Consider the following 24,484-nt stretch of genomic DNA (forward strand, 5'->3'; position numbering starts at 1 on the left):
ATATAAAGGCCCCGCGCGGCGCAGCCGGAGCCCCGTCACTCCCCCCGCAGCCGCAGCGGTCCGGGCTGGGCTGGGCTGGGCGTACCATCAGCAGTGGCGGCAGCACTGCGGAGCCCGGCCTCGGTAAGGCCAGCGCCCTCCCTCCGCGTGCACGCAGCTGGGCGCTGCGCGGGCCGGGAAGGGGGAGCGGGCACCGCGGGAAGGGGACCCCCCCCGGCGGCGTCTAACCCTGTGTGTCCCCCCCCCCAGGGTCTCCAGCCAGCCGATCCGGACTAGCTCTCCTGCCTCCCAGACCCCCCCCCACCCCCCCCCACCTCGCTTCGCATTTGGAATCATTTCCCCGCTCCCGTTTTCTTCGTGTCAAAAATCCTCAGCAAAATGGTCCAGAAGAAAACAGAACTCAAAGGTTTCCACCGGTCCTTCAAGGTAAGGCGGCCGCGGCGGGGCCGCAGAGAGCCGGGGGGGGGGGGGCGTGTTGGGATGACATGTCTGCATTTGCAAAAAAGGCTCCTGGCCATGGGATGGCGTTGGGTCCGATATGTGTTTTGCAGCGGCAAATTTGTTGTTGAGGGGGGGGGCTTGCACATCCACGGGAGGCGCTTGTGTGCACACGAATATCCCCGGCTGCTGGAGAGCTGGGCAGGGCTGCATTACTTCCATGCAGCTCTGTTGGGTGGTAATGAGATGTCAGCGGACTGCCCGGCGGTGAAATAGTGTGGTGGGGCGGCAGGGGGCTGCTTGCCGGTTGGTCCCTATCTTGGAGGAGTCCCCGATCTGAGGGGCGAGCTGCGGCGGTGGGGTGCATAACCGCACGGGCCTCCTTGGCGGTAGCAGAGCATCGATGTCCGTGGGAGTTTCGGAGGCTCTGCGCCGCTGCCAGCGAGAGCCCTGCGTCACTACGCGCTCCGGCGAGAGGCCTCGTCGCGGCACCCCCGAACGCCGCCTGTGATGCAGTGCAGTGTGCGCGTTGCGTTGCCTGCGCGCTGCGGGCCCAGCTTCCTTGGTTGTGGTGCAGCCTTCCCACGACACCTCCTGCCCCTGAAACCACCCAAACAAAAGGCAAGGCCTGCCCCTCCTCCGAGACCCCAAGGGGCTCGATTTTTTTGTTTTGTTTTCTAAGTTCCTCACCAAAAGGATATTAAAAAGGTCCCCACCAATGTCCCATAAAGGATCAGAAGGGAAATAGGAAACCTTCCTGCAGCCAGCTAGTAGTTTCTGCTGCGGGGAGCTGAGCGGAGCGATGCAGATACCTGGGTCATTGATCTGATTGTATTTAAAGACAAGAGGGGCAGGATTTGACCCCACGTTTCCTTTAGGACTGACATAGCTTTACCCCACTCTGACTCATGATGGCCCGCATAAATCTTCCAACTAATAAAGCTGCTTCCTTAAAATGAAATGACCAGACCTGGCCTGCGGAGCCGAGCTTCCCACCCCTCTCGCTGAGTCCCGGGCATTTAGGACCTTTGTTCCCGGCCGTGCGCAGCGTCGGGGCCCCCGCGCCGAGTGACGGTGGGGTGGCTTCCCTGGGGCAGCTGGCATCTGTCGTGGCTCTTGTGCCAGCTTCGGCCTTGCGGGAGCTGGGTGGGGAGACTGGATCCTGCTCTGCCCTTCGGGCAGCGCGCAGGGGGGAGGTGCCGCTCGGCCCAAGGCAGCCTGCTCTTGCTTGGGAGACGCTGGCGCCGAGGGCGGAGGGGGTACGTGGCTGCTGCTGCTTGGGCCCGGCTGGCAGGTCCACCGCAGAGGGTTGTGCAATGGGCATGGTCTTGCAGCCCCCTGGGCACGGGCGCTCTGTTTACTTCAGGGTATGTACTGTACTGTGCCCTGTCCTGGGCTTGCGTTAAGGCCAGAGCTATCCTGTTGCTGATGCAGCTCATGATTATCCGCTATGAAACCCATACCTTCCCCAAGGCTTGGCTCTGTCCCAAGCCACTCTCTGTTAGCAAGCTCCCCGCTAGACTCGGACAGGAGCGTCCTTCCCGTTGCTTTGCCTCCAGCCTTCTCTCTGCTCGGGAGTTACAAAAAGGGTTTGGGTTTATCAGGACTCTTCCCCTGGAGCCCACGGTAGCTGCTGGGCGTCTGTTGCAGCGTCGGCATTGGGACATAATTTATTCAAGCTTGATCTTGGTTTCGGTTTTTTAGGCCGTTGGGGACTTTAATCTTGGGACTCCATCTCGCTTGAAATTGTGCTGATGAACGCAGCACCGGCGTGCTGCGCTGCCCCAGCCACAAACCTGGCGTTAAATCGCCGCCCCCCCCCCCCGCCCCTCGCGCGGGCCAGGCGTGTTGTGGATGCAGCAGCTGGTGCGAGGGGTTGGAGGACCCATGAATGGCCCATTTGTTCAGGCATGTGCTTTTCTTTCGGAGCCGGGGGGTAGTCCTGCAAGATGCCGAGGGACCCTCTGTGTCTCTTGGCCTGGAGCTGTGTTTTGTTTCTGCCTTGTCTGCATCACCCACGGCTCTGCTGCGGCCTGATGTAACCGCGCTCTCGCCCGGTGCCAGGGTGGCGTTATAACGGCATCGTGCCACATGCAACCTGTTGCTGGGGGGAGAGGCTGAGAAGTTGGATGTTTTGAACAAAAGCCCTAAGTGATGGAGGGGAGAAGAAGCAGGGCGTTGGGGGGGGTGGGGGGCACGGACCACTTGAAAAGGAGGTGGAAAGGTACAGGAGCACTAAAGGCGGGGGGGGGAAGGAAATGCTAAATTCCAGGCAGCGAGAAATCCCCGGTTTGACTTTCAACACTGCCTTCGGGCTGGTGCAAGCCTCTAAATAGCTGCCAGTCAGCCCACGCTGCCCCGGTGCCCCTAAGGGGCAACGCACCCTTGTCTTGCGAGCTGCCTGCGGAGCTCTTGCAAGCAATAAACTCCTGGATCCGGCCGGCTCCTGTCTGCAGTGCAGGCTGGCGTCCAGGGGCTCCGCGCTTCCCTCTTTCGGGCCGCCCAGCCCCACGTGGCCGGTGTCCAACTTGCATGGAAAGTAAACACGCGATTTCTAGCTGGTTCTAGCTGTTAGCAAGGCTCGTGCCAGGCCCCGCTGATTGGCTGCGGGGGAGCTGCTCCCTGAGATCCGATACGGTCCAAGGGCTCTGGCTTCCTCGCCAGCATGGCAGCGGGGCATGTGTTTTCTTTTTTTAAAAAAAGAAGTGGAGGGAGACTTTCACCTCCACCCAGGCAGATTTCACAATGCTGGGAAGGCTTGCCGTCGCTCTCTTGAAGCCGTGGGGAGAGCTGGCCGGTGGATCTGTAGCTCTGTGCTTGCCGTGCCAGCAGATTGGGGCGGTCTTGCCAGAAGCAGAGGCAGGGAGGGGTAAAGTTAGAGCTGGAGGCAGGGAAGAGACCAGGACCCTGGCATCCTGACTCCTGGCCTCATACCTATCACACCCGAACGTCTGTTTTCCCTTCATTCGAGGCAAGTGGCTTCCCTAGCGGTTCAGGCCAGGGAGAGTCCCCAGTGCGGTGACCCAAGGCTGGGAGAGCCTGGGCGAGGCAGCACGGTGCAAGCTTCCTGCTCTTCTCCAACTCCTCTTGCGTTTTATTGCTGAGCGCTAGCCCTCCTTTGTTGATCCCGGACTCGAGCCGCCTTCCAGGGAGGCCAGTTTGTAACTCTTCACTTCCCGGTTTGGGCTGGAGCAAATGCTGTTGCTTTCTGGCCCGGGCTGCAGTTGACTTCCAGGGCTTTGGAAACGTGATCCGGGCTGGCTTCCATCCTCTGGCCCTGCCGACAACTTGACAGCTCAGGGTTCATTTGGCGAGGCTGGGCTATGCCTTCCTCTGCAGGTCCGCTGTAGGCCCCGGTCTGGGCTGCAGGTCCGGTCCCCCGCCCCCCGGTCTGGGCTCCAGGTCTGGTCCCCCGCCTGTGAATCGGAGAGCCCTTCCAGCCAAAGCTGTGCATAAAGGACTCTTTTTAGTCCTGCCACCCCAGGACCGGGCACTGTGACCATCCCTGAGATGAGTTTGCAAACGGTGCTGAGCAATCCCTGGCTCTTCTTCCGCCCCTTTGCAGGCCCCCTGGATGATGCTCAGCTCGGTTCCCTCCCAAGTCCCTGCGGACCCAGGGGGTGAGCGAGTGTCTGGGTTCAGACTCTGCTGCTGTGCTGAGCCAGCCAGGTGATATCTGGGAGGAGGCCTGAACTAGGAACCCTGAGCGAGGGAGCAAACGGGGCATAGGACTGCACAGAAGGAGAGGGTGGCGCGACTGGCTGGGCCTGTTGCTCTAGCCCTTACAGCAAGGCGGCTTTAAGCTTATAGGAGCTTAGTTATACCTGAGCAGTCATCTGTCCCTCTTGGCCCTGCAGTTCCCTTATACACGAACACTCAGAGATGCCAGCAGCAGCTCTGGCTCCAGCTAGAGAGACACCGGTAGATTTGGGGCCCAGAGGTCACGCTCGGTCTGGTTCATGCTCTATTTTTGCTCCATGTCCTTGGTATCGAGGCAGTGGCTGGGCAATGAAGCCGCACATTCTGACATTTCTGAAGTGCTTGCACAGATGTGGGCTGGGGAACTGGGCAGTTGTGAGGCAGGATGCCCAGGCCTTGGTTTTGCTTCTCTTGACCTTGAGGAGACAGCTGAGGAGCCCGTGCCTCGGTTTGCTGCCTGTGAAATGAGTAGAATGCGGACTGCTCAAGGGTTCCCAGGCTGAATGCCAAGAGTGAGGCTCTCCAGGGGGGCTGGAAAGCTGGCTCTGTCTTCCTTCCCATTGTGGCCTAGGTGGAACTCACAGTGGAGGGCATTTGGGCTGGGAGGGGGGGGTACGTCTTCTCTTTAGCATGACCCAAGCAACCCTGCGCCTTCTCCACATTGCTGGGCTTGGGACAGCGCTGCTGACTTGCTCAGACACGGCTCCAGTCTGGCAAACCCGCTCTTTTCTTGCTTCCAGCGATCTGGCTTCCTGGCTCCTTGGAGCTGTTCTGCTCCCCGAGCCAGAGACCCGTATGGGCAGGGCGTAGGGGAGGTCTTGCTTTCATCCTGCCTGGGCATTGGCATTGGAGCCGAGTCGGGAGGAGCAGGACGACAAAGCCACTTTGGAGCCGGTTCCCTGCTCGGACTCTTCTGCTTCACGAGTGGAGACTGGCGCTGAGATGGTCTCCTCCAAGTGCCAACAATCGGTTCAAAAAGCAAGAATCGCTCTGACTCCCTTGCTTGTTGGGTCACGGCGGGGTTGCCTCTGTACTGCAGGCCTGGTTATTTATTGGGTATTATGGGAATCCCAACCCTGCCCCCAAGTTGGCTGCAGCTTTGGGGAAGGCTATTTTTAGCAGACTCTGAGACTTCCTCTAGGCTGGTGTAAAAATGTGTCCGCGCGCGCGCGTGTGAAATGAGGTGCTACAGCAATTCCTGGTGCAAAGCCAGGTCTTGGGGTGGGTCTCCCTGGGGTTGCAGTTCTGGCCCAGCTAATGGAGCCACCCCCATCTCCATAGGGACCTTGTTAGCAGGCAGACAGGCGGGGGTGGAGATGCTCTGGGGGAGCAGACTGGGATGCGAAGACGTAGGATATATGGTGCAGGCACCCTGGGTTGCTGCTGGCTTGTTTATGCACCGGTCTCACTCGGTTCTCGTCTCTTCTCTTCTGATCCTCCAGGGGCAGAACCCATTCGACCTGGAATTCGCCCAGACAAGTCACCTGGAATCTGTCTTCAACTTCGAGTGCCCAGCCCGCCCCGGTGAGCGGCAGTACAGACAGGGCCTTGCTTTAATCCCAGTGGGGGCAGGGGGTAGAGGCCGGCATGTTGTTAGCTCTGCTTCCCTTCCACCCTCCATTGGGCTTCTTCTCATGGTCCTTTCCTCCTCCCTCTTCAAAACCAACTCTCCAATACCAGTGTGGTGGCAGCTTGTAGTGGAGGTACAAATACCACCTGCTGTGGTGCACATTGAAGAAGGTGCTTGAGCATAGGCCAGACCTCAGGTGTGTGGCATCCTTGGTGTCCCTGAAGTCCAGGGGCCTGGGCAGTCCCTTGGACACACGTCAAAGATGCATATAAATCCCAGAACATGCGGCAAGCTTGGGTGCCACCTTGCGATTCATCAGGACCTTGCTTCCTGTCTAACCCCTTCCAAAAAGCCCCGTTGGGTCCAGAAGTGTCTGACCCAGCCTCTCTCCTCACTGTTCATTAAGCTGGTGTCTTGTTTGCCACTCACTTGAGGCTCCTGGGAGCTGGGTCAGTATTTATGTGGCATGAAATGCCATCCGTTCTCGTATTCCCAAGTGAGAGGTGAATGCGGAGGGGAGTGTTGGGCTGTGCAACCACTTGCGTGGTGTTAATGCTGTCTGGATGGCTTTGGTTTGGGACAGACATGCCTTCAAGTCAACCCATCGATATCCCCGACGCCAAGAAGAGGAACAAGAAGAAGAAACGGTGCAGAGCTACAGACAGCTTCTCAGGGCGGTTTGAAGGTGAGCGGTGCGGGGGGTCCTGGGCCTGGGCTGCTCTTGCAGATGTTGCTCCAGGCTTGGGGGTTTTGAACTTGGAGAAGCTGTTGGGGGGCAGAGAGATGCATTCAACAACAGCTGGGTTCGGGGGGGCTGTTGTAATCCCGTGTCAGGGTGTATGCACTGAGCACTGGGCTAGATGCAGCTTATGCAGGTCTTTCCCAGAATTTGTACAGGAATGAGAGCCTTTCTTTCCCCCCACAGATGTTTACCAGCTGCAGGATGAGGTGCTCGGGGAAGGAGCCCACGCTAGAGTCCAGTCCTGTGTTAATCTCATCACCAACAAGGAGTATGCAGTGAAGGTAAGGGCTTGGAGAGGCCTTGGGCTTCAGGGTGTGAGTCTGAACTAGGACTTGGGGACTGAAGTTCTAGCCTTATCAGTGATGTTTGTCCTATAGCTTCCCCTGTCTTCTTTGTGCCTCAAGTTTCCACTGTCCCCTACCTGTCTTGCCTATTTAGACACCTGCAGAGGGGTGTCTGTGTCCATACAGCACCTGGCACAGTGGAGACCTGAGCAGTCTATAGCTGTAATACAAGTAATGATACAGGAAAGGCAGCAATACCCCTAGAGTAGGAGGTGGGTACGTCTCTGTAGGACTGGTAGTCTCCAAACTCAGGGCTGCTGGTAAGGGAGTTCGGCAGGCTAATGTAGTGTCTGTAAAGCGTGTTGGGATTCCCAGAGAGGCTGGACGTAGAAGCGGAGGTGATAGCATGAGACACACCAGACTGCTTGCTTTGGGCGTCTTGACGCAAGGGTGCAGCGTCCGGGCAAGGAGGTGGGAACCAGAACAGGTCTCGGCAAGCTGGAAACTGCTGACGCTGCAGTGTCTGGGATTGGGAGACACCGCGCAATGTGGAGTTTGAGCTTTAAAAATCATCCTGCTAGATTAGAGAGTAAGGATTGGGGCTCATGCTGACCCAGCGCTTGGGGGCTCCCAGCTTGCTTCCAGTGCTCGTCTGCACTACTCCGTGGGAGTACTGCAAGCAAGTGAAATGCTTCACGGGGGCACTGAGCAGAGCTGGCACTGCCCCAGACAAAAGCGACTCCTGTTCTGTGTAACTGGAGCAGCAGCAAGCAGAGGGACTGGCTGGCGCGCCTGGTACCCGGCTCCTATTGGCCTCCCAGTGTGGGGCTGCAGTGCGGTGGCATCTGGGTGGAAGGGACGGGACTTGGCTGGGCGCGTGGGGGGGGGGGGGGCAGGGCCGTGACCTCCCGAGAGGGGGAAGTGCGTTCTGTTTTGAAGGAGAGCAGCTGTGGCTGTTGGCGAGCGGCAGTCTCTTGGGGATGTCCTTGCTTTGGCTGGAAGCCTCAAGCCAAGCGGCTTGGAGAGGAAACAATGCAGCCCTTCTCTAGCGGCTGGGGAGCGTCTCATGCCAGGGAGCGCTGAGGGCTGTAGTCACGGAGCCGGGAATCTACGCTTCCCCCTGCAGCGCTTTTTTTTTTTTTTTTTTTTTTTTTGCCCTGCAAAAGCTGCACCCTTCTAGCTCGGGCTCCTGCATCCTGAGCTTTCCCAGGGAGCAGCTCTGCTGGGGTGAGGCAGTGCCTGGACCTGCTGTCCAGCCTGCACCTGAGGCTCTCAAGTCCCCCTGCAAACCCGAAACGTCTTCAGTCCTGGGGGCTGGGAAGCCGTCTTCTCCGCAGTGCAGGTGGGGACATGGAGACGCTGTGGGAAGGGACTTGTCGGAGGTCACAAAACCATCCAGTCGCTGATAAGAAACCAGGAGTCCTCCCCCAGCCCCTGCATGTCACGCCCCGTCCTTGAATGGAGGGTTTACAAGTCTTCACCTAGAGCTCCCTGCACTGGAACGGCTCTGCAAGAAGCTGCATTGCAACCTCTGTCCTGCTGTTGTAAAATCCAGAGCCCTTCCCTGCACCCACCGGCCACTTTGCATTTAGTCCGGCTTGGCTCGCGCTGAGCTCCGGCCCGGATAATCTTGTGCCTGTCTGCCAAAGGAGGCCCTGGCAGAGCAGGAGGAGGGAAGGGCCCTTATCTCTGCAGCCTGGCTTCCAGGCCTGGCCTTTGAAGTGTGCTTTGCCGGCATGAGTCTTTGTTTGCCTCTCCCTGGGAGAAGGGTGGCTCCTCCCCTGTGCTGGAGGGTGGGGAGGAGAAGCTGGCATGCCCAGGGCTGTCACCTCCCTGAGGGGTGGGATGGACCTAGGCTGGAAGGAAAGGCGCCTCCCCTGCAGCTGGTTAACCCCTTCCTGCAGCCATCACCTTGCAGCCCGTCGAGCACTAGGGAGGGCAGCTTGCTCCAGTGATGTGCTGCCAGGTTGTGTGGAGGGGGATGCCACGCGGCCTGGCAACCGGCAAGAGGCTCTTGTATAAGTGGTCCAGCACTGTACGGCCTGCGAAGGGAGAGTGCTGCAGGCAAGGAGGTCAGGGCCTGAGGCTTGGTGCGGTTCCCCGGGGACCCTCTGGTTTCCTTCTCTCTGCCAGGCCTGCTGGGCTGGTCCGAGCCTGGCTCCCCCGTGCAGTGCAAAGAGCCCCGTCCCCATCTCAGCCTTTCTCTTCATTTCTGTTTCAGATCATCGAGAAGCGCCTTGGACACATCCGGAGCCGGGTGTTTCGGGAGGTGGAGATGCTGTATCAGTGCCAAGGACACAGGTGTGCTGGGGCTGCTGCGCTTGTGCTGGGCTGGGGACCCCCAGGGCTTGCTGTTCCTGCAGCAGGGTGAAGCCTCCTTCACCAGCTACCTGAGATCCTCCACGTACTTGCCCACTCTCTGGAGGATCAGGTTGCCTCCAGCCACGCCATTGTGGGCTCTTGGAGAGCACCCCCGGGCTCCTTCAAACTTTTCCTGTGGGTGCGGGGAATCGGTCTTGCTGCAGCTGGCTCGGCTGTAGGGGAGCAGCTGAATGACATTAGGCTGGGAGCTGTTTCTCAAGATGAGTCTGAAGGGCTCCCGGGCATACGGTCTTTGGGGAAGTGGATACGCTTTGTGGACGGTTTGGTTTAACTGCCGCAGAATGGGGAGAGTAGCCCGTGGCTCCATGTTAACCGTCCTTCCTAGGAAAATGCTGAGCGGTGCCGTTTCTCAAGAGCAGCCTGTTGGCCAAGGGAAGAGTCTGCTAGCAATTAGGGCTGCGGTAGAGATAAGCCATCTACCAGGGCACTGGGGAAAATGCTCCCCGCCCAGCTGTGGGTCCAAGTCTTCTGGTCCCAGTAACTGAAACCCAGTTCCCTTTTCGGCACACGTCCCGTGTATACGTGCCCGGGCGGCTGTCCCCTGGGCAATCGGCTTTAGTGAGAGAGCTGGTGATACAGCAGGCCCCTGTCAGTGGCTGGGAAGCAAAGGGTGGGAAGCTTGTTGGCGTAGACAGGTGGTTTGATCGTCCTCTTGCCCCTTTTCCAGAAACGTCTTGGAGCTGATAGAGTTCTTTGAAGAGGAAGACAAATTCTACCTGGTGTTTGAGAAGATGCGAGGAGGTAAATGTCCCAGTAGGGTTTGCCTTCGCTCCTATAATGCCATTCACCTGTGTTGGTGGTAGGTAGCTACTGATGCACTGCTGCCCAGGCATAGGTCCCTTGTAGCCATCGCTGGGACATGAAGCCCTCCAAGCTCGTGCCGTCTACCAGGGCTGAGGCCCTTGGCCGTGCAAAACCCCTGATCTCGGCTCTGACGGGTGTTACGGGGATGGGCTCTGGAACCAGAGCCCAGGCGACAGGCGGTGGCGTCCGTCTCTGCTGTGGGGCGGTGGTGGGAGACCGGTATGGAAAGGTGCAGATTTGTTGTGGCTGACTCTTGTGGTATGCGCCGCAGGCTCCATCCTGACCCACATCCACAGGAGGCGCCACTTCAATGAGCTGGAGGCCAGCGTGGTGGTGCAGGACATAGCCAGTGCCCTTAACTTCTTGCACAACAAAGGTAGGCAGCGCACAAGCCGCGCTCTGGGAATAGGCAGCAGCGAGGGGAGACCAGAGCTAGAGGGACGCTTGTTCTTGAGCCGGCCGCCAGTGCTCTCGTCGGGCCCGTGAGATCCTGGCTGCCTCTGCCCCATAGCCGTTAAAGCATGGGTTTTATCAGAGCATGGAGTGGGATGGGGACTTGGTCCAGCGTCAGGTGTATGCTTCGGGCCCCGAAGAGATGAGGCGTTGAGCTCTGCCAGCTGCTTGGAGCGCCAAGGGGGCTCGGCCCCCCACGCCAGTCGCTGTTGTACCGCCTGGTGAGCTCCAGAGCAGTGATCGTGGTTGCAGCTTCCTGTTGCTGATGCTTTTGGGGGGCCCTGGGAAGCTGCTGCCCCTGCTGACCTGGGATTTCTCATTTTTGTAACAGGGATAGCGCACAGGGATTTGAAACCTGAAAACATTCTCTGTGAGAGTCCCAATCAGGTGAGTGGCAGGCGTGGGCACCTGGGCACAGGTGGAGACCGTGGCCGGATCCTTTTTGGTCCGGGCCTGGCCGGAGCTGGGACGGTCTGGGAGATAGTGGAGGGGACTGGGGTGGTCGGCTGCCTGCTCTTCCCCTGGCAAGATGTAGCTTGAGGCCCGCAGAGAGCCCAGGTCTACCTTCACCACGCAGGGGGTGGGAAGGGGGATGGACTCGGGAGTTGGGGAGATCACGATGCTTTACAGGGCAGTAGATTTAACCTCTTAACTCTAGGTCTTAATTTGTTAGGATGGGATTTCACGGGGGAGGGGGGCATGGCTGGGACCAGGCACATGAGCTCCAGACTTGTGTAACTCGGCAGGTCTCCTGGTCCGCAGCCTGGATCCAGCGGGTCCCTTTTTTAGCACTGTGGGCTCCACCGACACCTTCCAGTTCTCTTTGGTAATAGGCTCCTGTGCTTCTTCCTCCTGCCCAAGGTTTCCCCAGTGAAGATCTGTGATTTTGATCTGGGAAGTGGTATTAAATTAAACGGTGATTGTTCCCCCATCTCTACCCCGGAGCTGCTCACACCAGTAAGTATCCTTGCCCCGGCCTTAATCTGGGTGGGGGTGGGGGGGAAGTGGGCCGACTTCCAGGAGTCTCGGGCTGCTTTATAGGCTTCTGGGAAGGCGACCAGCGCGGCGCATTTGTGGCGGGAGGCCTGACCTGATGCAGCCCCCCGGTCCTTCGCTCCTCTGCTGGTCCCACCCCCCCGCCCTGGAGCCCCAGCTGGACTTCTGGACCCGCCTCAGCTCTGGCACCAGCGTTGGCAGGCGGCTATTTTTAGTCTCTGGTTGAACTTGTTAGAAGAGGCTCCGTTTGCGAGCCCTCCCACTTTGACTGGCCTGCACCAGGAATGCAGAGGCCTTTTCAGGGCTGGCTCGGCTCCAGCAGATTCCTGTTGCTGTTTTCCACCCAGAAGAGAGAGCATCCAGCGGGGGGTTGTCTGGAGGGGCCCTGGGAACTCGAGGCACAGCGCGGCATGAGGTCAGCTGGAAGAGTCAGCCCTCGCTTAGCCTGAGGACCTGGGGTTGGGCTTCTGCGAGCCGTGGTGAGAGGTCTGCAGGGATGGCCGCGGGGCTCAGGAAAGGACCCCGGGCAAGGCGGGTGTTGGAAAACCAGAGCTTGGGAAAAGCAGGGGTGCTTGTAAGCCCCCCACAGCCATAGGAAAGGGGGAAGCCCGTCGGCTGCTCCGTGGCTGGAAGCCCCGAAGGCATCGGGGAGGGCCTCTGCCCGCCACGGAGCAGGCTGGCATTACAGGCGCCCCTTGCGGGAAGCCCACCAGGCGCTCGGGACGCGGCTCACCGCCCCGGGGCCTTGCAGGAGGCTCCGGGGCTCCAGTCCTCAGCAGCCTGCTGCATTATTCATGGCTCCTGGAGCCTCTGCAGGCGGGAGTGCGTTCTAGAAAGGGAGACTCGGGTTACATAATGCTCTTTAGCAAGCCCCGCGTGGCTGCTCATTAGCTGCTTCTAAGTTGGGGGGGGCGGCGAGGGGGTGGCACACCGCCAGGCCAGTGCTGATAAGTTAAAATCGAGCCCTAGCAACAGCTGGCCCTATTGGCGGTGGGGGAGGAGGCAAGGGAGGGCGGGAGCTGTTCTTCCCCGAGTAAGCTTGCAGAAGTGGGTCAGACGCGGGGACGTGGGTGCGTGGGGGAGGGCTTTCACGGCAGCAGTGTGTGTTGGGGGGAGATGGGTGCGGAGAGGTCTCTTGTCAGGTCAGACTTAAGGCCAAAAGGGCCTGGGTCCCGTGGATCTGGTCCCATCCCCTGCATAATGCAGGCTGGAGGTTGCCACCAAGGGAATCGCCACCTTTTCTCGGCTCCGATCCGCAGCTGCTGCCTTGAGCCAGGCTCTGAGCAGCCGGGTGCGTGGATGCCGGAGGCCCCCCCCCCCCCGGGCAGCGTGAGCAGGGGACTTGCTGGATCTCGCTCGCCTGTGCAAACGCCGCCGGCTGCATGCAGGCAGGCGCCTGGGAAGCGAGGCCTTATCGGCGGGAGCAGAGGTTTCAGCTAGCGGGGGTGTTGCCACCACACCCTGGTGTTTACTGGCGCGGGGGTCAGGTCGGGGTCACGTGCTGAGGCTGATGCAACGCTTGCACGGGATGGGGAGGCGGGCGCTGGGATCGGGGCGCCAACTTGGACGAGCCGCCCAGCTGGGGAAGCTGGGCGGGGGTGGGAATCGAGCAAGCTGCTCCCTGCCGCCTAATCCTGAATCCACCCAGTCCCTGTGGCAAAACTCCTTGGCATCGCTGGGCCCTGGGCGCTCGGCGCTGCTCAGCGCTCTGCTTTGCATGTGCCCCCCCCCAGTGCCATTTATACCACCTCCACTGCAGCTTCTCGGCAGGAAGTTCTGCTTTCGATTTCCTCTGCAAAGGGGAGCGGTGGTGGGGGATAGGGAGCTGGCCTGGGCCCCAAGGCCGAGTGCCAGCGGCGGCTGCAGCTTTGCCTGGGGCTCATGGTTTGGAGAATTGTTTTGTTTTTTCTCCCCCCCCCCCCTTTTCTGTGGCATCAGCTGTTCTGCGCTGCCGAGGCCTCTCCTGACACACAGGCGATTATCTGATCCTGGCGGTTTTCTTTCTCTCGTCACAAGGCCCGTGTGGGCTGATGGGTCACGTGAGCTGGAAAGCCCCAGACAATCCCTGGCAGGGATGGAGGGCGGGGGGATGGGCCGCAGCGAAGCAGGCCTTGCAGACATCTGCAGCTCTGGTTACATCAGCTGATTAACTCCTCCGCTTCCTGCTCCGTCTCCACCGTAGGGCGCCGGCCCCGGGGCTGCTCGCTGCGCTGAACTGTGGTGCCCGCTGGGTGCCAGGAGCAGCCCTACCAGCCTTGTCCCTTCATCGGCTGCAAGCTGCCTGATCTGCCCTTGAGACGGGAGGCTTTGCGTCCCCCGTGACAGCAAAGCGCTGGCCTGTGGCCAGAGCCGCGGCCTCCCCGGGCCGACCAGCCTGGCCCGTTTGTGGGAACAGGTGGAACAGGGTTGTCTTTCCAGTCCAGGAGCTCGTTGCAGGGAACCTCGTCCCCTCCCTGGGCAGGTCGTGTTGTCCTCGTCAGTATACTGAAGGCTTTGTGTCCTGGCGAGGGTGGCACAGGGCTGCGTGATCCAAGCTGCCACGTCAGTGACATCCACCTTTGGGAGATCGGGTGGAGGGGTCACGTGGGAGAACGGAGCTCTTCCATCTCCAACATCTGATTCTTGCATGAGGGATGCTGGGCGTTTTCCTACGACCGCTGCTCCACCGTGGAGAGCGCCTCGGTGGGAATATTTACACGGGGGGTGGGGAGGATGAGTGGACTGACAAGGCAGACCTTTAAGCCAGGATAACTCTACCCCAGCTGCTGGAGAATTACTCTGAAGAATCGGAGGTAAAATCTTCCCGTGCAGGCTGTGCCACTGTCTGCTCCTATCGGCCTGCTCCTTTGCTAAAGGCAAAGGTGCTGTCATTGCCACCTACTGTGTGAGCTACCCTGGGGTAGTTGTGCATCTGTCCGTTCCTGATCCTGGTGTCATTTGTAGCAGCCTGCAACTTCATATACATGACACTGGGCACGTCTACATGTGCTCTTTAAGGCATATTAACTTATTCTAATGCGCATTAAAGCATCACAGAAAACATGCTCTTTTGCTGATGTGCATTAAAATAGGCTAATATGCATTCTTTTCACCATGGAGGTACTAGATTTAATGCGCATTAATGAACTTGTAGACGCGCCCACTGGGTGGCTTCTTCTCCCTTCTCCCCATTTGCTGTAGTCGGGAGGGCAGCAGGAGCCTGCAAAAGGAAGGTGCTAACTTCAGGAGGAAGAGCTGGGCACGGATGGGATGGGCAAGATGATCTTTTGTGGAAAGTCGGGCCTCCCCAGCACAGCGCCCGCTGAGGGTAGAGCTGAGGCATGAAACCTGCTGGAAATGTTTTGTGACTTGATCTGAATTGTAACAAGCAGGCACAAATAGTTTGAGGAGAAGAGGAAGGGCCAACTTTCTGGTTCAGGAAGTGGGCAGCAACTTGGGATCTGGCTTTGATTTCCCAGCTCTGCCATAGATGTCCTTGGGCAAGTCATTTTCCTTCTGCTCCTCGGTTTCCTCACCTGTACCATCAGGTCAAATACTACCTGAGCTTCACTTGCTCTGGGGAGATGATCCATTACTGTGGTCATGGGGTTGGACCTCAAGGCACCTCAGCTAGCTTGTGGCCTGTCTTTGTGTGCATGGGGTTGATTTGCAGCTGGCGAGAGAATCAAGTCTAAGACTGCTCACTAATTCCAGACCGTGTCCAGGGACCGAATTGATGCATCCTTTGTCTCCGTCGGGGCACCTGAGTGTCTTTGCCTTGTGCTTCCTTTCCCCTCGGACCACGGGGTGGTCTCAGAGCCATGTAGCGTGCTCCTGTTTTTTGTTGGCGTGCCTGGATCCCAGGAGACCCTGTTTACAGCCCTTCCAGGAAAACTGGGGCTGTTTATAGGTCCTGGTCATCATCTTCTGCCAAAGTCTGTTTTTTTGGAAAGAAGGCCCCAAAGGGCAGAAAGTTTTCTTTGGGCTGTCTCCCTGTGAGCCTCCAGCTGAAGCCCCACAGCTCTTGGCAGCCTTGGACCGAGTTTCCTCTTCCGCTTGCTTGTCTTTAGTGTGGACAGCAGACGGGTTGGGATTGTGCATGTGTGTGCATACGTGCTTCAGAGGTAATCTTGAGACCTAGAGGCTTGTGTTTACAAGTGCGATTGAAGGGTCTGGAGAACAAGATACAGTAGTTTTTCAAGAGGTCCTGAGATGCTGCATTACTCTATGCCTCTGATCTTGAGCTGTGGGAGCCCATCGATGACCTTCAAATAAACGTCTGCTGTTTTAGCCGGGGAGAATCCCAGTGCTTGGCCAGGAGCTTTGCCCTTCAGATCTGTGTGCACAGAGATCTGGTGCCCTGCACCCTTCAGTGGTTTTTTTTCCATCTTCCCTTCAGCACAGATGTTCCTTGCTCTTTCCCAGGTTGCTTCTGGCTGGTGCAGCGTGGCCTGCTTGGGCCTTGCTTCACTGCCGGCTCAAGTGTAATTATTGTTGTTGTTATGAATAGGATTAGTATTATTATGCATTAGGGTGGACTTGGCCTTCAGGCAATATTGTCCACTGATTGCAGGGTTTGGAGCCGGGTGTAGCGAGGGGGAGTGCTGCAACTCCTCTCTGCTGATGTTTCTCATCCACCTGAGGCCTCACCTGCTGGTTCCCGAGGGCTGATCACGCAGTACTTGTCTAGGGTGGGGACAGCTGTGTCCGCCCTGGGCTCAGGCTGTCTGAGTTAACTCAGCCGGGTTCTCACGCTGCCGGTAATCCCGAGTCGCTGGTGTTTGGGTTGCAACCTGCCAGGCATGGGGCTTGAAGCTGGGGATCTTAATCCATTAGCATCTGACTGAGCTTTGGTGCCCAAATAGCATGGGGCAGCTGCAGTCTGGATTTGCCCTTCACTGTTCAGTAGGCCCAGCAGCCAGGGCCTGACTCTGAGTGACCTCTGCCCTGCTCTCTTTCTCCGCAGTGTGGCTCAGCAGAGTACATGGCTCCTGAAGTGGTGGAGGCCTTCAACGAGGAGGCTTCCATCTACGATAAGCGTTGTGACCTGTGGAGCCTGGGTGTCATCCTGTACATCATGCTGAGTGGCTACCCGCCCTTCGTGGGCCACTGTGGCACCGACTGCGGCTGGGACCGTGGTGAAGCGTGCCAGACCTGTCAGGTGAGCTGGGGCTGCCTGCAGCCCTCTGCTAGCACTGTACTCCCTTCGCTACCCCCAGTAGCAGGTCATTGCTCTGCAGGGCTCGCAGCACTCGCCACATCCCTCCAGCTAGACTCAAAGAGGAGTCGGGCTGGAAGGGACCTCCGGAGGTCAGCTAGTCCTTACCCGGGGTATCGAAGTGTCCCCCCCGTGGCTTCCACTGGTTGGAGAGCGGTTTCTCCTAGGCACTAAGTCTCGCTGGCCGCCTAGGGCAGGTTTTATTGTACCTATGGCATCTTCATCCCCCACACGCAGATACCTCTCAGCAGGGCTGGGGAGGCTGCTGATTCTCTGCGTAGCTTCAGATCTCCCAGTCCCCAGGGGAGAGGCCACGTCCTAGGTCTAACCAGACCAAAATAAACACTTGTTTCTTCTAAAAAATGAACTTGGATCCCTTCCCTTTTCTCCTCCAGAACATGCTATTTGAGAGTATCCAGGAAGGGAAGTATGAATTTCCTGACAAGGACTGGGCCCACATTTCTTTTGGAGCCAAAGACCTAATTTCCAAGCTGCTGGTTAGAGATGCCAAGAAACGGCTCAGTGCGGCCCAAGTCCTGGAGCATCCTTGGGTGCAAGGGGTGAGTGCTGCCTTTCTCCAGTATCTTGGCTCGGGTGGTTTCTGCAAGAGCCTTATTCATGCAGAAAGCACAGTTGAGGAATGTCCCAAGAGGTTCCTGTGTGGCTTTTTTAAGAGGTCTCGCCTGTCTCCTTCCCCTTCCTTCCCTGTAAGCTCTCAGCGTGCTTGACCATCAGCCTCCTGCTCCCCTGAGGGAACAGTGGTCAGCAGAAGAACAAGGGTAGCACCGGGGTCTCAGGACTCCTGATCCTGGCTTTACCACAAGATTGTCCCTGTCTCAGAATAAAGAAGTTAGATTGACCGAGCCGCCCTAAACGATGAAGCTTTGCTAATGCAAGATGCAGATATGTCTCGGGTACTTGACTGGCCCTATTATTATAACATCTGAGTGCCTCGTGGTCTTTAACCTATTGATTTTTCACAGCGCCCTTGTCTAGCAGGGCACTGCTGTCATTCCTTCTTTGCCAGCGAGGACCTGAAACGCAGTGAGGCTAAGTGATTTGCCCAAGGCCACATAAGAAACCCATGGCAGAGCAGGGACTTGAATGCTTGTCTCTTCTGACCCAAGCTAATTCCCCTGTTGCTGGACTAGCAGTTTTCTAGGACAGCCCTACTTCGCAGGAGGCAGGATCATGAATCTTGATGTTCCTGTTGCCCACCTGGTGAGGTCACTGGACTCGCACTTCTGCTCATGAGATGGGCTTCACTGCCTGGCTCTAAAGCGCTATTTTCTCTTTTTTTTTCAGTGCGCACCAGATAACACCCTTCCGACCCCCATCATCTTACAGAGGTGAGTGCATCTGTCGGCTGGCCGTGCTGAGGTCGGGGCATTGTGGAACCACCTCCCTTGGTTGTGTTCAGCTCTTCTGCGCATGCAGGAGACCGGGACGCTGTGCAGTCACTGTTGCAATAGCAGCGTAGCACTTCAGGGCATGTTTGGTGACCTCTGCCATTTGTCTGGGAGAGAGACTAGCAGGGCTTTGGTCTTGCCCAGGCTTGCTCTTGTTGGGTGCAGTAAGGCGCTGCATTCCTTGGAGAGGGCTGTGTGGCCGTCTTACAGTTGCTAGCCTCCGCTGGGCTGATGAGGGGGGACAAGCAGGCTCCTATATGTGGGAATCCCGGGTCCCAGCCAAGCATGGGGCTGCACGAGAGCAAGACGCTGGGGTGGTCTGGATTCGGGGCAATCAAGGAGATGGACCTGGGTTGGGGTAACAGCTGCCTGCGGATGCTGACGGGGCACTGATCAGTTCTCCAGCCCCCTGTGCCCCATGAGCGTGGCAGTAAAGCTTGCACGCTGTGCACCCGACTCTGCCCTGGCTCAAGGAGCTGAAGGGACCCAGAGTCCTTTTGTCGAGAAACAATAGCACGAGAACAGATCCTGTCTGAAACACCCCGGAGCCCAGCACCTGCTTTGTCCCCGGCAGCTGGGACATGGCTGGGAGCACAGACATCTGCAGCCCATCGCTGACCTCCCCCTGACCGCCTCGCCCTCCCCACTGTCTCCCCTCCAGGAACAGCAGTGCCAAAGAGCTCACCTCCTTCGCTGCCGAGGCCATTGCTGTCAACCGCCAGCTGATGCAGCATGACGAGGACGAGGAGGAGGAGGAGGCCCGACCAATCATCATCAAAGCTACCTCATGTTCGATGCAGCTGTCTCCCCCTTCGGAGTCCAAGCTGGCCAAACGGAGGCAGAAGAGCAGCATGACTAAAGGGGTGGCTGCAAACCAGTACCTGGTCACTCCCTTGGTCCTGGTGGGTGACCAAGCGTGATCACCTGCCATCGCTGCTCCCTGCTCTCTGTATATACGTATGTGCTGTATCTGTATGTCTCTTTTTTTTTTTTTTTTTTTTTTTTTTGAAATGCTGTTGCTAGCTAGCAACAAGGTCAGGACTCTCTCCTATTGGCTGGTTTCCAAGGTTACACTGATCTTGTAAATCTGTTTTTGGAGTTTTTGTTCTTTTTATTTTTTTGTTTGTTTGTTTTATAAACAAAAAAAGGTATTAAGTCAAGCGTGAGGTTCCTTCACCCAGGGCACATTCAAGGACATTGAACAGATGATAGATGATTTTTCTCTCTCTTTCTCTTTCTCTTTCTCTCAACTCTCGATTTCTCCTTTTTTTTTTTTTTCTACACCAAAGGACTATTTGTATATGCGGCTGCTTTTACGACTTCAGCTCATTTCATACTGTGAAAAAAAAGACAAAAAAAAAAAAAAAGACCCTTGGTCATATTTTCAACAGCAACAGGAAAAACAAAAGTAGCATTTTAATGTTTATTTTCCTACTTTGCTGCAGGTTTCTCCCTGGATTTGGACTTAGTAGATTCAACCATGGGTAGCTCTGTCTTGACTTTTTTTTTTTTTTTTTTAACCACAAATTCATTCCAAAGCTGAATTGGACTGCTCTTCAATAGCCTAACGAGAGGATTCTTCATGCATCTGGCCTCTCGGAAAGGAGGGGTAGGGAGAAGGATAGTCTTGAATTCAAGAGCATATTTCCCCCACCCTTTCCCGTGCTGTGTTGACTCCAAAACACAATGAAACATTGCAGTATTTCTCTTGTTTTAAGGGAGAAAGTCTGACAAACCATCATTTAGGAATTATCTGGTGTAGATAGTCTCTGCTTGGCATTGCATGGTGGTCCCCTGGCATTGGAAGGGGATGTGATGGCAAAGGCATGTTCTCTGGTCCTGGGGATGAAGTACCCTTGGCTCTGGCTGAAGTACTCAGGAGCTGGGGGCGCTCAGCATTGTCAGGATTGGGCCTGAACTTCGGAGAAAAGCATTGTGCTGGCAGATGGATTTGTGACTCAAAGGGAGCAGAGACCTGTTCTGCCAAGTGTGACTTTTATTCCTCTCTGCTTGGATTTCAGCTCTGCTCCCTGCTCCTGAGTAAGCTATTAAACCACTTTTTTTAGTTTTTTAAATTTAAACAGCCTAGTTGCTCATTGCAAAAGCAAATCTTGCTTGATTTGGGCATTTAGTAATGTCTTCCTCTGCTCCCCTTGTTCCTGCCCTGTCTTCTAGGCTTGGGGTAGAAGCTGAGCTGTACCTGCCAGATACTTCCTGGGGGTTAGATGGTTTGCCAGGTTACAGCTCAAAAGGGGGGGAAAAAAAACCCAAATCTCTCCCAGGCTTCTGAAATGTTAATGTTCAGAGTTAGGAAGTAACTCTGCATTTCGGATCTGATTCTGCACCACTGACCTCCAAGGAGGCTTTGCCTTGGACTTTGGTGGGAGCAGGATTCGGCCTTATCTGAGAGGTGGGAGTGCACATATGTTTATGTGTGTGTGTTTGTGCAGAAGGTGATGGTGATGGATCTCCAGCAGATATTAACTTCCTTTGGGGAAATTGCTAAAAGTGGCTGGACTCGCTGTAGTGGCAGGATGGGCTCCAGACTCCTGATTTTTTTTTTCAATGCAAGTGTGGCTGGCAAAACCCCTTTATTTGTAATATGGTGCTTTTCTAAAAAGAAAAAATGCGCTTGCTTTCCATAAGTGCTCCAGGGCAGTGAACTGACTCTTCAGCAGTAGGATCTGAAATGGAAATCTGAGTTTGAAGTGCCTCTGCTTCTTGGGGAGGTAGAAGTGAATATAAAGAGATGTTTCAGCATGGGCCGTGTTGCTTATGTGGATGCCATGCCTTGGTCGATCTTATCAAGGGTTCGCCTTCACAGGGGAGGAGATGTGAATTGAGGTGTGATCACAATTCGGGTCTTAAGCGGATATAGAAATCTGTCTGAGACTTGGCTGAAACAACTGAATGGAGAGGATTGCCTTGGAGAGGTGGATTCATGCAGTCATGTTTCACCAACGTGGTGGGTGGGATGGGCAAGTCTGTGCCCATACGCTAAAGCAGGTTCAGGCTCTGGGCTGGACGGACTGTGTACTAGCAGGAGGAGGAATGTAACACTAATACCTGAAGGCTGGAGTGGCAGGGGAGAATGGACTCAGGAAAGGCTCTGGGTGTGCGGACGTTGAGTTTTTGGGTGGAGGAACCTAAAAAGAAACGGGTCAGGCCAGCAGACCTCCCTCTGTGAGGTCTAAAGTGGAGTCATGGAGGAGGGTATCGGGGCTCTAATTCACCACTCCATCTGCAGGCTGCTTCTGGTCTTTGGGTACGGGGAGGAAAAAATTCCTGTAAAAACGGGACTTTCCAACTGATTGGCCTGGGCTTGGGAAAAGGCTGCTGGGCATGCCACAACAGGGGCCCTAGGTGAGATGCAGAAATCATCCTCTCATTGAAATACCTTGTGCTTCCATTTATTGTGAGGTCTCAGTCCACTGCCCTGGTTCAGGCCAGCTTGGGGCTCCTTCCCTTCATTTGCTTGTTCCTTTTGAGTATGATGGACCTCCTCTTCCAGAAGCTTTGCCACCAGAAGCGGGTTGGTGGAGGATGTGTGGCTTGGTGGAGGCCGCGTGCGCGCCCAGCGCTTCGAATTGAAGCTGCAAAGCATTGGGCTTGGCTCGCCTCCTGTTGCACCAGCACAAATAGGGAGCAACTCCACTGGGTTCAACCCATCTGCTATCGGAGTGAGTAAAATGAGTGGCTTCTTTCTGATCTCCTCCCAACCCTGCATCTCCTGGAGCAAAGATTCTGGCCTCCAAATTCAAGCTGGCTGTGGGGAAGATGCGCCCCTGTTAATTGGTGGTCTCCCCACCTTTCCCACCCCCGCCCCCCTCCAAAACTGGATGCTTCAATCTTTATGTGTTAAAAGCAGCCATAAGCTTGTATCATGGGCACAGTTGGAAGTTACTGGAGCCTTTGCTTTGAGTAGAGCCCAGCCCTTCTCCCCCGAATTCTCAAGTCAAGCTCAATACTTTCTCTGAGAAGGAAGTCCTGTGTTTTTGAAGACTGCTGACAGCAATACTATGCAATACATGTTTTGTTCATTTAGGAGGGTGATTGTGAGTAATGCAGGGATAAAGTAATCCTTGTGCTTTTGGATCTGGATGATGCTTTGGTGAGGGAGGGGAATGTGAATCGTGACCCCTGCTGATCTTTTCGGCACAAGCAGTTTCATTTTGTTGGGAAGTGAAACATCCAGCTCCAAAACCAACACTTCTCACTTGGGATTTCCAGCACATGAGCGGGTGCCTGCTTCACCTTCTAGGACTCTGGGGTGACAAAGGGATTTGGGGGAGAGCTGCATTGGAAGCAAGGGGGGGGGGGTCCCACACCTCAAAGCAGGCTGCAGTACTCTGAAACCCTCTTCAACAATCCATCTTGATTGTATGTTGTTACTTTTTAGAGCTTATTTTTGTTTTTATCAGTTGTAGATAATTCCTTGTTGTCTTATATTAAGAAATACTTGAATGATGTACAGTATGTGATGCCTTGAGCTGGTATTGTGAAAGCTATTGTAATGCTGCAGGTTGCAGCTTTTTTTTAAGGATCTTGGGAAGGGGATTATTGGGTTTTCCAAGATTTTTGTTGGCAAACAAAAGTTTTTTCCCCAGTTCCCACTCGTGAGACTTCTTTCTTCCTTTTTTTTTTTTTTGTTTGTTTGTTTAATTGGCACTCCTGAAAGGGGCCTCCAAAGGGAAATGTACTGGGTTGGTTTTCTTTTGCCGCTTTGAAGGGCAATGAAGCTTCAGTGCTGCCCTAAGAAAGACAGGGATGTCAAGCCTGGGTTTCCTTTCATTTTCTTGCCAGAGGGTTTGTTGAAGATCTCCGGACCCGCTGAGGTTATCAGACTTCTAGCAGTTGACAGCTTTTGAGGATCCATGTCACATGAGCTTTGCTTTCTCTTAAGAGGGGAAAATTTTCTATGTCCCGAATAGCCAAAAGTTGCCTTTTGCTATTCAGCACAAATCTGGTACTTAACTCTCTCCTGGGCTTGTGAAAACGCCTTTTTTTTTATATAGATACAACAGACCCATTTTTCGGCTCATCGGAGACGGTGTCTAACAGCTTGTGCAGATGTTTATTTTAACCCCGCACCTGTTGAGCTGAGTGTTTTTAAATTTAAAAATCAATCCAAATTGGATCTGCTGACAGTTCCTCTTGCCCGGCACATCTGTCACAATCCCCGCCGTTCTCCTGACAGCCGCAGTCTTCCAGGAAAATCTGGGCGGTCGAGACCTGACTTTCTAATGAGAAGGAAATGCTTTTGAAGCAATCCTTTGAAAGAAGCAAGTAGACCCATCCAGTTACATTTCCCTTTGCGGGTTACCTTTTGTAAGAAGAACATTTCTTCTGAGAAACGTGTGGGCTCTGGTGGCCGGGGGCATGCTCGGAAGAGGGTTTATTTAAAAGCCTTGTACACCAAGGACCAGGAGATCAACTCTCATTTGGATATCTGGGCAAAGCGATTGCCCTTCCAGCAGTATTCAGTGCCCAGTAGCTTTCATTGCAAAATGTGGTGCCTACATGGGAGCTGTCGGGTGCTCAACTTTTTTGAAGACTCAGGCCCTTGGTGTGTTTTATGTTGAGGAGCTGGAAAGGATGCTCATGGAAGGTCCCCGATGGGGATGCCTCTCCCTCCCCCAGCTGTTTCCTCTCCCATGGTTGGTTTCCAAAGACGATGATGCTAAACCAGAATCTTTCTCCAGCACTTAAATTGTTTTAACCCATTTCTTGTCAACATCCTTTTTTTTTTTTTTTTCTTTTACTTTGTACTTTTGCCCTCATTTGTTTTAAAAGCCTTTCTTTTCTTCTAAAGCATCTGTCTTGGAGACTATTGTCTTCAAAAAGTTTTTAGCTGGAAATTTAAAAAAAAAAAAAAGAAAAAAGAAAAAAGAAAAAAAAATTGTTTTTTGGCTTCCCCCCGAGTTCTGTTCCTTTTGAGCGAATTAACTTAGAACTGGTTAGAAACTTTTACTGTGAATCCAACTTTTTATCAATCCAGGAGAAACTCTCTTCTCCACTTTACAATTGATGAAGACTGCCAAAGCTGGTTTGACATCAAGTCACATTAACGCACTGCTGGTTTGTACAATGGAAGCCTCGAGCCAGGGGCTGGTTTAAAAAAAAAAAAAAAACCACAAAAAAACAAAAAATAAAAACAAAAAAATATTAAAAAAACAAGCACTTTACTGTATGTACCAGGTGACCTGATACAGCTCAATCGAAGTTTTCCTTTATAACAATTGTTGATGCCAGAATTTTGTATTCTGTTTTGTAAGAATTTAATAAATGCGTTGAAACCTACCAGAGCACTGTTGTCGGGCTGGCTTTTTGATGCGTGGTTTGTGCTGCTCAAGCGCCTTTAAATGCCTCCTCGCAGCCTAGGACTCCGCTGTGCCAGGCACCGTACGAACAGAGCAAGTCCCTCCCCCAAGGAGCTCCCCACACCACCTTCTTTCTCTCTCTGTTTAAAAAAAAAAAAATCCCTAGAAAAATGTGCCGGTGGCAAGGATA

The 24,484-nt window shown here is 55.1% G+C and overlaps 1 protein-coding gene and 1 long non-coding RNA gene across 2 annotated transcripts in view; one reads left to right on the plus strand and one right to left on the minus strand.

The window, feature by feature from the left end:
- Window positions 1-24,279, plus strand: MKNK2 (MAPK interacting serine/threonine kinase 2). The gene is made up of 14 exons (XM_090027085.1): window positions 1-123; window positions 250-426; window positions 5,580-5,661; window positions 6,291-6,392; window positions 6,633-6,730; window positions 8,955-9,034; window positions 9,783-9,856; window positions 10,191-10,295; window positions 10,704-10,759; window positions 11,234-11,329; window positions 16,314-16,508; window positions 16,961-17,125; window positions 17,871-17,914; window positions 18,636-24,279. Exons 2-14 carry the CDS (start codon window positions 379-381, stop codon window positions 18,892-18,894), a joined length of 1,404 nt encoding a protein of 467 aa, XP_089883211.1. The 5' UTR covers window positions 1-123; window positions 250-378; the 3' UTR covers window positions 18,895-24,279.
- The window catches only part of LOC149853294 (uncharacterized), a 22,495-nt gene continuing 17,213 nt past the window's right edge, over window positions 19,203-24,484 (minus strand). Inside the window, exon 2 of the long non-coding RNA XR_016439124.1 lies at window positions 19,203-19,310. This is a non-coding gene — a long non-coding RNA (uncharacterized LOC149853294). The remainder of the gene's footprint in view (window positions 19,311-24,484) is intronic.

Source organism: Crocodylus siamensis, chromosome 14, assembly GCF_052110815.1.
Source record: "Crocodylus siamensis isolate JL-2025a chromosome 14, ASM5211081v1, whole genome shotgun sequence".
Lineage (NCBI taxonomy): Eukaryota > Metazoa > Chordata > Crocodylia > Crocodylidae > Crocodylus > Crocodylus siamensis.